Consider the following 12,883-nt stretch of genomic DNA (forward strand, 5'->3'; position numbering starts at 1 on the left):
CCTAAGATGTCTGAAGGAAAAATTACAATGAACACAGAATCAATAAAAGATGTACACTAACAGACATCGAATGAAGAGGAGTTTCGAAGTGGGTGACTTGGTCTATCTCAAGCTCCAGCCATACCAACAATCCTCATTGAAGGAGAAGGGAAAAGAAAAACTGAAGCCACGATTTTATGGCCCTTATCGTGTAGTTCGCTGCATCGATAAAGTCACTAATGAGTTGGAACTTCTAGAGGGGAGCCATATTCATAACGTTTTTCATGTTTCCTGCCTGAAGAAAGCCGTGGGACAAAATGTCACCGTAGCTTCAGACCTTTCACTGCTCAATGAAGAAGAAACGCTTGTATTGGAACCGATCGAGATCATTGAAGTATGTGAGAAGACTCTATGGAAGTGCATGGTGAAAGAATATTTGGTACGTTGGAAACACTTGACGTGGGAGGGTGAGCACATTCTACAACATCTGGCATTGCAATTGCCTGAGGACAAGCAAAATTTGGGATAAGAGGACTATAATGTCCCCATTATAAAATAAATCTTTAATCAAACTATTGTTAATGAGTCGATTGATTTAATATATCTCGGACCATTTTTGTTTTGTTTTCGTAGTTTGTGTTGCCGTCGGCTATCTTTGTACACCCTCGAAGAGTTTTCTCGACAAGTATTTAAGCATAGCTTGTTGGTAGCCATTAGGTATGCAATTTGATTATACTTCTTTGTACTGCGAATTCTTGTTGGGATTCTTTGTTGTTCTCCATTTCGAAAGTGAAAGATTTTCCCTAATTGGCTTTTTGGTTTTGGTGGGATTCAACCCCACCCTATTCCGTCACCTGTAATAATTTGCTCGGATTTGGAAAATCGGAGAACCGTTTTGTGGCAAATATTATTTGAAGAATATATATGTTCTATCTCCATTCGTGTTTTGGCATTGTTTGATGAATTTGGGTCTTTAAGTTCTAGTTGCAGTACTTGACATTTTTTGTACACCATTTGTCTCAACTGAATCTTCATTCTATACCCTCCTCTATTTCTCACAACTCTTTGCGCAACTACCATTACTCACTGTATGGCCTCCAAGCTATGCCATACTACCTCCCAACCAACCGTACAACCTCCATATACTCGATCATACAGCCTCCATATGCTCACTGTATGCCCCCCATAGTTCCTACCGTATGGCTACTTTGCTAACCGTACAACTTCATTCTCACTTCATTGTACATACCCCTTATACCTCTGTACGGCCAAACTGGTAGCCGAACATCACATCTCTTCCACCGTATGACACTTTTGGTGTCCTATAACATATCGTACAACTTGCACTATGGCCTTTAGCATTGTCCTACACTCCATCTGACATCCGTACAAGCGTTATAGTGGTTATATATTGATTTTTAGAGGAGTTGTAGATACGGGTCATTACAGATTGGTCCTATGAAATTTATTCCCCACTACTGGAAAGGACCTTCGATCACTATAAGGTTTATTGGCAAGGCGGCTAACTAAGGTTTTCTAGCGAACATTTTGCATTTCTCGCACTATAACACCCACTTGTATGCATCTTTGATAATTTTCGGCCAATCATAGCATTACCTTAATATTTTGAAGGTTTTAACAAAAAAGAAGTGTCTGCCACACACTTCATTGTGGAAAGTTCGGAGTCGCAATCTCACATTAAATCCTAAGAGACATTCCGAGGATTAACGATCAGATTTGAAATAAAAGCAAGGTTAACAACCAAAAGTGATGTCAATCACGTCTTGTTAATACAACTTTACCCATATCAAGCAAATCTTTTCTCAAATCTTGTCGTTTTAAGTAAAAGAAGACCTTTAATCTTCTGACTCCAATTTAATGCTAAGGAAAGTGATGGTCCTTGCCAGACTCGAAATCTGATTTCGCATCTAGTAGTTCTGCTTGGTGCGCTGAAGAAGGCATTTTGCTACTTTTACACAAAGTAATGACTTTTATCTTTTCCTTTATTGCAAGAATCATTGAGAAGAGGTTCTCCCTAAAGGCGCACCCTGACTAAATCTCCACTGGAATATTCCTTGAAACCTCAAACATACATACCACCACAGGTTCAACTAGTAGCTTTGCAAAGTCACACCAGAACAACTTCTCCGACCGGAAAAGAAGTGGGAGAGGGGAGATCCTGAACTCCTCTTAATGAAATAAGAACGCAGGACTTGTATCTGAACAACAATTTCCCACGGGCACCCGACTGAAGCATTTTTCGCACTAAGCAAGCCGAAGCACTAAATTCCCGAAAATCCGCACAAAGGAGTAGAGAGAGCCCAATGAGAAGCGACTTGGACCAAAACCCTACATTGACATAAACTTCTATTTGAAATATGGACTTGGTAATTCTAACATAACGAGGAAGATGAAATACTCGGGGAAGGTGGCAAGAAAGATTTTCATTCACTCATTCTTCCTCTTTTGAAAGACATCCATACACATGAAACACAAAATTAGAGCACAACTATATGTCCAATTACATAGAGGATGATATGTACTGAAACACAATACTTGAATACATTTCCCAATAAACAAGATTGCAATCTACAATCTTCACATATATTCTCAACAAGCAGATTATTTATATAATGATTGCGAAAATAGAATTATACTAAAAATACAAGCACAATTGTTCATTTCCAATTAGGTATAATTAAAATTAATTACTAGCAAATAATTAAACTCAAAACCTAAATTAAAAATATAGGCCACAATACCCGGAAATCAAACCAATATTTTCACTTGAGGAAAAAAGCACATACTTTCTTTGTAACAAACATAGATATACAAGCAACTTTATTTAGGTTTGAAATGACTGCCATGTAACCCACAAGAAGCAAACTTTACCTGGCTTGCTCCTGAACTGTCATTAACGTGATTGAATACTTTGAATGGCAAAATAAACTGCAGTGAACTACACTTGGCAAGCTCACCCAGTTGCAGGTTTCCCATATTGAATCTTCTTTAAAGAGTGTTATGGTAATTGATGACAAAACAGAACTGTATACATCCATCTGTATATATCAGGCTCATAATACAATCTCAAAGGCTTCACACATGTTACACTGCATGTATAGAGCATATATATTAAACTGATTTTCTGAACAAAACTTTGTTTGGCCTTTACATCCTTTCTTATAATGTTCTTCCAAAACCTCTGAAAGACGTTTTCGTAAAAATTCTATATCCACCTGGTACAAACATAACAAAAGAGAAATTGTTTATTTCAATTACTGAAAAAACAAAAAACAATTTATTTAATTTTTTTTAAGCTTCATAAAAAATGAGGTGCAAAATGTGAATATGGGCACAAGAATGTCTACAGTGATTATTATTCAGTGGAAATTATTCAGCTTGTGACCCATCCACGTGAAGAATGAAAGATTTGCAGAGCAACTGATAGAATTAGCAGAATACAAAGAGGATGATTCCTTGGAACACTCAAACAATTGAAATTATTCAGCTTCTAACCCATCCACGTGAAGAATGAAAGACTTGCAGAGCAACTGATAGAATTAGCAGAATATAAAGAGGATTTTTTCCAGTGACAATTGTGGACCAGACTTGATGGTTTGGGAATGGCTGTCTTGGTCTATTGTGACTCCTTAACACTAAGTATTAATTCTGGCAGGTCACATGCTTCCAAATCTATTCAATAACACAATTTCGCATGCATGTTGATTTTAGCAAGAAATATGTCAGCCTGCATTTTCTTTTTGCGGTTCAGCAGAGCTTAGCATTCCATTCTTAACATGTTTTTGTATATCAAAGATAATTTTTCATGAAATGCAGAAAAAATAAAACGAAGTTATGATTGTATCAAATTAAATCACTGTAATCTGTTAGTGCTGCTATCCAATATTTATAACAAAACTAGAAATAACTGACTAATTCAACCTCTTTCATGAAAGTCGCTGTTGTAAGTTCACTTTGACTCTTGACGATTCTTCAAGAAATAACATAAATTAATGTAACATCATATCAGTCTTGCTAAAACTGAAGATTTTTACTATGGTAGATGATTCTTGGTTGAAGATGTGATTTTGCCATTCTTCTCTATTATTCACTGTTAGTGACTCGAATGAGGAATTCCTTAATCAAACTTCCTAATCACCTAAAATTTGAAATAATATTAAAAACATAATGGAACAAACTATTTACGTCTGCCTCCACTTCCGTGTTAAATCATGTCTAAATTTGTTGATGTCATTTTGAAGTCAACGTGGCTATAGAAACGCTGCTGTTATTTGTTAGTGGAGGTAGACGCTGCTTAATTTCAAATAAGCCATCTGTAGGGAATTCACTGCCCATTAAAAAAACTGTGGAGAGAGGAACACATGCATAAAGCAGAAAGTTGAAACAAATGATTTGGATTCACTGAAAAATACAACTTCTGGGGTTCCTCCCATAACACTTATACCTTCTAGACTTGTGGGCATCAATTGCAAATTTACATGCATTTTGCTCACATGCCTTCCAATCCCACAAGCCCACAATACACTCATTCTACAAGCGCAGCCCACAACTTGCAAGTTGCAACCTTCCAATTTGTCCAGACGCCCCCAACTCCATAGTTTGAAGGATAAACACACTCTTGACCTGATCCATATATAGGAAAGCCATAAATGCTTTTGAAAAGATGTGACTAATTGTTGATGATGTTAAGAAGCTAAAAAATGCACTTGTTGCCATCATGATGTATGTTTATGATCCCAAGGGCATTTTCAGTTGCCTCTTTACAAGGATTCACTATAAATGGCAGACAATAGCCTCAATATGTTTATTGGGTGCTACAAGAACATCTAGCGCTTGTGTGTGTACAAGAAGACCACATGGAATTCATATACAAGTCCTGGAGTTGATGTTGCTTTGTGGCAAGAGTAATTTGATATGTATGCACAGGAAGAAGTTTCATTGTAGACTTGAGACCTGATTGGTTACTTACATGATTCAGGAAGTTTATCTCCCTTACCATCAAGTAATTTTTAGTGGTTCTAGGTAAATCTCTTTCCACTTGCAAGTGTTCATTGACGATGAGACAACTTGAGTTGACTAAAAACTACATTTTGCATATCTACCAATGTCATTTTGCTAGGAAAAACCAAATACATGTTGAAGTTTGAAAAAAGAAAATGGTTGTTAGCTCACTACAAAAGTGAAATATTCATGACTTATAAAAGGGTGTCCCCTATATTCAATTTTGCAATAGACCTAGGATACTATTAGGATTAACCTCAGACAGAAATAACAGTGACATGCAAAAATAAACAATACCAGAAAATAGTAGATCGCATAAAAGAGAACACAAGACACCAAGGTTTAACGTGGTTCACCCAATCCCTAGGCTACATTCACCAACAAGTCCAATATTATTATTATCCAGTGATACAATCCGCAACCCCTTACAGCTCAATACCGCCACAGGAAGCTACAATATCACCATTACATTATGAAATCCCTAACCCTAAGCCTTTTTTATACAAGCTTTTGCCACTTACAAAATTAGGGCTAGAATAAGTCATCCAACAGGAAAAATAGTAGTTGACACTTTTTACAATATAGGAGAATTTTTGGGTTCGGGGTCACTACCCCTGAAAACCCCCATGGGGGCATTGCCCCTAACCCCACCCTGTACTGTGACAGGGAGCACACCTAGGGTGCTGCCACTTGACCCCGTCTTGCAAACCCCTGTAGAAATAATATGGGGAGAAAACCACACCGAATAAACCTCCGAGTCTGATTAGGCTCAACATCACAACAATCTCTCAATTGGAGATTGATCAGACTCCACAACAATAACCTCCCACTTGGAGACTGACCATAGCACTGCTAAACCTGTAGCTCCCACTGGAATATATCAAACCACCTTGGACACTGCAATTCTTTTACTCTGTTCAGTCGAAAAGACCAACAGAAGCTGAAGAGGTGTTCAGCTTCTCCCTTCTCACTACCTTTGTAAACATATCCGCTTGATTGTCATCTGTATGTATCTTCTCCAACTTTAACTGTCCATCATCCAAAACTGACTGAATGAAATGGTATCGCAACTGTATGTGTTTTCCCTTTGAATGTAGGGTTGAATTCTTTGATGAATGTCACTTTGGCTATCGGTGAAAAAATAATTATCCCTCTATGGGTGTCCCAATTCTTCCATGAAAAACTGAAGCCATATCATCTCCTTCAATGCCTCTGTAGCAGCAACATACTCTGCCTCTGTAGTGGATAAAGTATTAACCTTCTGTAATCGAGAAACCCAGGTCACTGCTGCCCCACCAACAGTAATTACATAACCTGTAGTACTCTGCCTGGTATACTATTAGGATTAACCTCAGACAGAAATAACAGTGACATGCAAAAATAAACAATACCAGAAAATAGTAGATCGCATAAAAGAGAACACAAGACACCAAGGTTTAACGTGGTTCACCCAATCCCTAGGCTACATTCACCAACAAGTCCAATATTATTATTATCCAGTGATACAATCCGCAACCCCTTACAGCTCAATACCGCCACAGGAAGCTACAATATCACCATTACATTATGAAATCCCTAACCCTAAGCCTTTTTTATACAAGCTTTTGCCACTTACAAAATTAGGGCTAGAATAAGTCATCCAACAGGAAAAATAGTAGTTGACACTTTTTACAATATAGGAGAATTTTTGGGTTCGGGGTCACTACCCCTGAAAACCCCCATGGGGGCATTGCCCCTAACCCCACCCTGTACTGTGACAGGGAGCACACCTAGGGTGCTGCCACTTGACCCCGTCTTGCAAACCCCTGTAGAAATAATATGGGGAGAAAACCACACCGAATAAACCTCCGAGTCTGATTAGGCTCAACATCACAACAATCTCTCAATTGGAGATTGATCAGACTCCACAACAATAACCTCCCACTTGGAGACTGACCATAGCACTGCTAAACCTGTAGCTCCCACTGGAATATATCAAACCACCTTGGACACTGCAATTCTTTTACTCTGTTCAGTCGAAAAGACCAACAGAAGCTGAAGAGGTGTTCAGCTTCTCCCTTCTCACTACCTTTGTAAACATATCCGCTTGATTGTCATCTGTATGTATCTTCTCCAACTTTAACTGTCCATCATCCAAAACTGACTGAATGAAATGGTATCGCAACTGTATGTGTTTTCCCTTTGAATGTAGGGTTGAATTCTTTGATGAATGTCACTTTGGCTATCGGTGAAAAAATAATTATCCCTCTATGGGTGTCCCAATTCTTCCATGAAAAACTGAAGCCATATCATCTCCTTCAATGCCTCTGTAGCAGCAACATACTCTGCCTCTGTAGTGGATAAAGTATTAACCTTCTGTAATCGAGAAACCCAGGTCACTGCTGCCCCACCAACAGTAATTACATAACCTGTAGTACTCTGCCTGGTATCAATATCCCCTGCCAAATCTGAGTCAACATAGCCCTGTAAATCAGTAGTAGAGCCCCCAAAATGTAAACACTTACTGGATGTTCCTCTCAAATATCTAAGAATTCATTTAACTACATTCCAATGCTCAATTCTTGGATGACTCATATCTTTGCTAACAACTCCCACTACATGTGCAATATTGGCATAGTACATACCATAGCATACATCAAGCTTCCTATAGCTGAAGCATAAGGTAGCTTAGACATCTTATCCTCCTCTTCTTGTGTCTTGGGACACATCTCCTTAGTCAACTTCAAATGACCAAGTAAAGGTGTGCTGATAGCTTTAGCATTCTCCATAGAGAAACGTTGCAACACCTTTGCAATATAATCAGCCTGAGATAATATCAATTTCCTATTTTTCCTATCTCTACAAATCCCCATACCAAGGATTTGTTTTGCTACCCTCAAATCCTCATAGCAAATGAATGTTCTAACTGTTCTTTTAACCCCTTAATGTGATCCATGTTAGACCTAGCAACAAGTGTGTCATCAATATATAAACATAAAATAATGTAGTTGTCATCATCCAACCTCTTAAAATAAACACAATGATCTAAATGACACCTACTATATCCATGCTCATGCATAAAATTGTCAAATTTCAGATACTATTGCCGAGGTGCTTGCTTCAAATGATATAAACATTTCTTCAATCTGCACACTAAATTCTCCTTACCTTTGACCTCAAATCCCTATGATTATGCCATATAGATCTCTTCATCCAAATCACCATGAAGAAAGGTTGTTTTAACATGAAGCTACTCCAAATGCAACTCTTCAGTAGCCACAACACTTAAAACACTGCAAATAGAAATCATTTTAACAACAAGAGAAACTATCATTTTAACAACAGGAGAAACTATCTCATCAAAATCAATGCCTTTTTTCTATGCAAATCCTTTTACCACTAACTTGGCTTTAAATCTTTTCTTACCTCTATCCTCTTCTTTCAACCTGTAAACCCACTTATTCTGTAAAGCCCTTTTACCTGCAGGCAACTTGCATAAATCCCAAGTTTTATTTTTCAGCAAAGAGCATTTCATCCTTCATTGCAGACTTCCATTGAATCTTAGTATCCAGCTGCACAACTTCATCATAACATTCAAGTTTAACAGCATCAGTAAGTAAAATAGAATTTAAAGAAGGAGAAAATCTTTCTGAAGGTCTACTTAGCCTTGTTGATTGTCTAACATTCATTGGGGTGTGTGGTATTCAAAAATAAAAAATATATTATATATATTTTTTTCAATAATTAAAAAATAAAAATAAAACAAAAAGTTTACTAAAAATCAATGAAAATCTGAAAGAAAAAATAAATCTATTTTTGTTATATTCTGTCTCGTTGATAGCCGGCCCAAATACTAAGCATTACTTTAAAATAAATTTATTTTCATTGATAGCTGGCCCAAATACTAATCATTACTTTAAAATAAATTTATTTTTGTTGTATTTTGTCTCATGGATAGTTGACCCCAAATACTAAGCATTACTTTGCTTATTTGAAGGATATAAAGAAACAGTAAAAATGAACTAGAAACAGGTGTCATAGACATTTAATTTAATTGCTCAAGGGTCTATGAAGGAGAGTAGGAGAGGCTATTGAGGAGATTCAAGGTGAGTTTGAAGAAAGGAGATAAAATAAAATTTAAAAAAAAAAAAAATTGTAGTAAAGAGGAGGGTTTTCAAACAGGACGGGGGGTCCTCTATATGTGGTATGTGGTTTGCTCTAGACCTTCTAAACAGTCTTCCTTTCTTGACAAGCTCAAAAGTAGGTGAGCAAGCATTGATCTGGTTAATTTTTTTCTCTATTTCTATGGAATTAGGTGGAAACAATAATAACTGAAAAATCAGGTTGTAAGATACTTACTATGCACGTCGCTCATTGTTCACAGTAGTAACGTTGATGGAGAAAGCGGTTGAACATTGGGAGATGGTGGCGGTGGAGGGGAGGAATTAAAGAAGGAATAAATTTTGTAATGAGCAAAGCAACTTCTGCAGGTGGAGCCTCCTCAAATTCAAAAAGCATCCAGATAAAAAATATTCAAATTCCAATTTTAGATCTGTAGAACCAAACGGATCAGAAATAACCAATCTAGAATAAAAAATTCCAAAATAGCAAATCTAAAATATCAAATTCCACAATACAAAACCCAGAATATCAAATTCCAGCAGCCAAACAATCCCTAAATCTTCATTTCTCCTTGTGTAACATGTGTTTTCAAACACTTTGAAAAACTACATTGTTGCAAGCATTCCTCTCCATGACTCATAAGGCATATTGTATGATTCAAAATGTGAACTATCATATGTACGATGTCTCTCCAAAAGGTGTCAGATAACCTTGACTCGTATAAGATGGCTCTAGCCATTTCTTGGACTTTTCTGTTATTTTTTTCCACAATTCCTTTTTGTTGCAGAGTTCGTGCTGCTAAGAACTTTCTTCTTGTTCCATGCTTCTCACAGAAGTCTTCAAAATCATTGTAAGTGAATCCTCCTCCACTGTTTCAGGATATTGTACTTTAAGTCTATTGCTCATTGTGGGTACTTTCAAAATATTGTATTTGAAGAGTTATTTCAGTTCTTTATTATTGCACCACACACACACACATACACACAAAGAGAGAGTGATTTCCACATCTCCATCTACTTCTATAAAACTATTCAAACAGAAAGAAACAAGGGTATTGCTCGTTGCAGGTACTTTCAGAATATTGTATTTGAAGAGTTATTTCAGTTCTTTATTATTGGACTATATATGTATATACATGATGTAATACAAGGCAGGAGAATCCCCAATGGAGATGTCTTAGCTCACAACAAATAACCACACAATGGAAGTATAATAACAACACTGATATTTAGTCCAAAATAATGCCAACCCACATAATATAAAATCATAAGATTTACATCCAACATGCCTGGCTATAAACAGTTATGCAAGATTGGCAATATCCAAACACCTAGCTAGCCCAGACCACAATCTAGTAGATACCCTAGGAATAATTTGAACTTGTGCTCGCAAGCCACCAAGCAACCTTCTTGTTTTCCCAAGCCCACACTTAGCTACTAGCTCTACTAGACTTCGCTCCTCTCTACTACTCCATGCTAAACTAAATGACTCAAGACACCACAAGACCCTCTACTTATACTAAACTAAGCCACAAGTTGGCTGGTTGGCTTGGCAACAGACATTAAATACATGAAACAACTGAATACTTAGGACAAGCCTCAAGTTTACAATGCATAACTAACTCATATGACAACACAAAAGTACGCACCCTTAGGTATAGGTCAATGTGTCATCCAAAGATCCAAATCCAAGAGAGCACGAGCCAAGTCCAACAGAATGAAGCTCACGAAAACAATCTCTAAAGTCTATCCAAGAAATAGGAACACACTACCAACAACCACCAAAACGGCTCTAACTCCAACCCCCAAACTTTATGCGCACTTAGGACAAGGTTCCCCAATGTTCTTTGAGCACATCCCCGACTGCACAAACTATAAGTCCACAAATTCAAGCTCGATGCTCCTACATACAGAATTGCTCACTAGCCTAGGATGCTCCTGCATCAATACATTACATATATATACATATACGTCTATGTATATGTGTATGTATATGTATATTGATGGAATTATTGTCATTGATGTCAAAGGTACAAAGAAATATTGTCACTAATGTCACAGAATGGAGGTATCTGAAGAACAAGGACAAACAAATTTATACATAATGTAAGATAGTGGTCACTTGAGTGTTTACATAAGCTTCTTACACAAGAGTACGTATTTGGAGTACACTTACATGATATCAAAATAAGGAACCGAAGATGTGAATTATACTGTGCTGTCTATAAAACTTCAGATTGAATTAAAACCCATTCAGGATGAGTCTTTAGAAAAGCCAATGCAATGAACAAGTTTTGGACTTAAAATATAGCAACCAAACTGTGATGCAAATATAGCAGTGTTATGGAAGATAAAGGCTATGAGCAAACATATTCATAGTATGTTGAGAAGGGAATGCCAGCACGTTTCAGTTTGGAGTTCTGAAACAAGCCGATAAAGCAATGATTCTGCAACTTGGGACATAGCAGCCACTATATCTGAATGGGAAATAAATAATGAGTTTGCAAAGTCAATGATAATCACCATTTATTCAAATACTCCTATGTACCCAATGTCAAAACAGTGCTAAAGTATGAATCTACCTATGCCACATTAAATATAGAGGAAGCGTATAAGACATGCGATAAAAGACACTTAGGCAGTGTTTGGTTGAGCCTATGTAATAAACAATTATTAGTGATAAGATGGACACATCAGAGGATCCCACAATGGTATCAAAGAAATGATTTGTTTATAGACAACAAACACAAACATACATGTCAATACCTAGTGAAACATATGTTGGCAGAATGCAATAACAAAAATGTCTGTCGTGGCATGTTGTACAAGGATGTGTGAGTTGGGAGAGGATATTGGAGAAGTGATAAAGTTACACTCAAAAAGGGGTATTCAAGCGATATGTATGCCATCCGGGTTTTTATTTCAGACATTCATTGTCAGAAATGGTGAAATAAAAGGACGTGTATATACAGCAATGAAGTGTGCAATGAAACAACATTCAGAGAATGGTAAGAGGTAAAAACAATGGTCTCAGCCAGTTCCAGTCAGAGTATCTGTCACAATGTTAACTTCAGAAATATCTGTTCCTATACCATGTCAAAGACAAGAGGGTTTGCAGGAACAAACAGAAAGTCGATGAAGTCAGACCAAGTAGCACAAATGAACATATAGAAATTGCATGGGTGAAGTTTGAAGTTTAAAAAGACATTAAAAAACTATAAGTTAGTGTGCTGTGAGCAGAGTATTGATCAAGTTCTAAAGTATTATTGAAGATGTTCACAGAGACAATAATGATCAAGTCTGGGTGTGTAATGAACAGTGATATAAGAATATTAAATGAACGAAGACTTCTCCAAAGAAATAAAGCACGCAAAGTAAAGAGGTTCATAACTTCACTTTGAAAAGTCACACATTATAGTGGTAAAGATTTAAATACACCTTATGTCATTTGTTAAAAAAAAAGATGAAAAAGAGAACGTAGAGAAGATAACTCAGCAGTAAATAAAAGAGAAGAGTGTATGAAGGAATATTAAAGGGAAAATATATATATTCGAGTACTTAAATCTGCTACATAAATATAATTTATATATTACAGTCCAACAGTGTATTTAAAAGATTTTATATATGCAGATTGTTATCAGATATATAAATTTATTTAGTGACAAGGAAGAGTGACTGGCCGACTTCAAGAGGAGAAAGGAGAGGAGAAGAAGACTAGTGTGTAAAAACATCCATCATTAGTTGAAGTAAGCAACACTGCCAAGGTGGAAAAGAGGTCTGTG

The 12,883-nt window shown here is 36.8% G+C and overlaps 1 protein-coding gene across 8 annotated transcripts in view; it reads right to left on the reverse strand.

The window, feature by feature from the left end:
- Window positions 1-2,738: 2,738 nt before the first annotated feature.
- LOC149575907 (RPA-interacting protein A) overlaps window positions 2,739-12,883 on the reverse strand; it is a 147,322-nt gene continuing 137,177 nt past the window's right edge. For 6 of the 8 annotated variants that reach the window (XM_089815945.1, XM_089815938.1, XM_089815932.1 and 3 more), the window contains one exon: window positions 2,739-3,215. In XM_089815945.1, coding sequence (XP_089672071.1) covers window positions 3,054-3,215 — 162 coding nt within the window. In that variant the 3' untranslated portion in view covers window positions 2,739-3,053. Of the gene's footprint in view, window positions 3,216-8,148; window positions 8,274-8,406; window positions 8,561-9,647; window positions 9,972-12,883 lie in introns of those variants that run through there. The other 2 variants (XR_016360270.1, XM_089815935.1) reach the window with 2 other exon arrangements.

This window comes from Cupressus sempervirens, chromosome 1 (assembly GCF_028749045.1).
Source record: "Cupressus sempervirens isolate cs-2001-9-10 chromosome 1, ASM2874904v1, whole genome shotgun sequence".
NCBI lineage: Eukaryota > Viridiplantae > Streptophyta > Pinopsida > Cupressales > Cupressaceae > Cupressus > Cupressus sempervirens.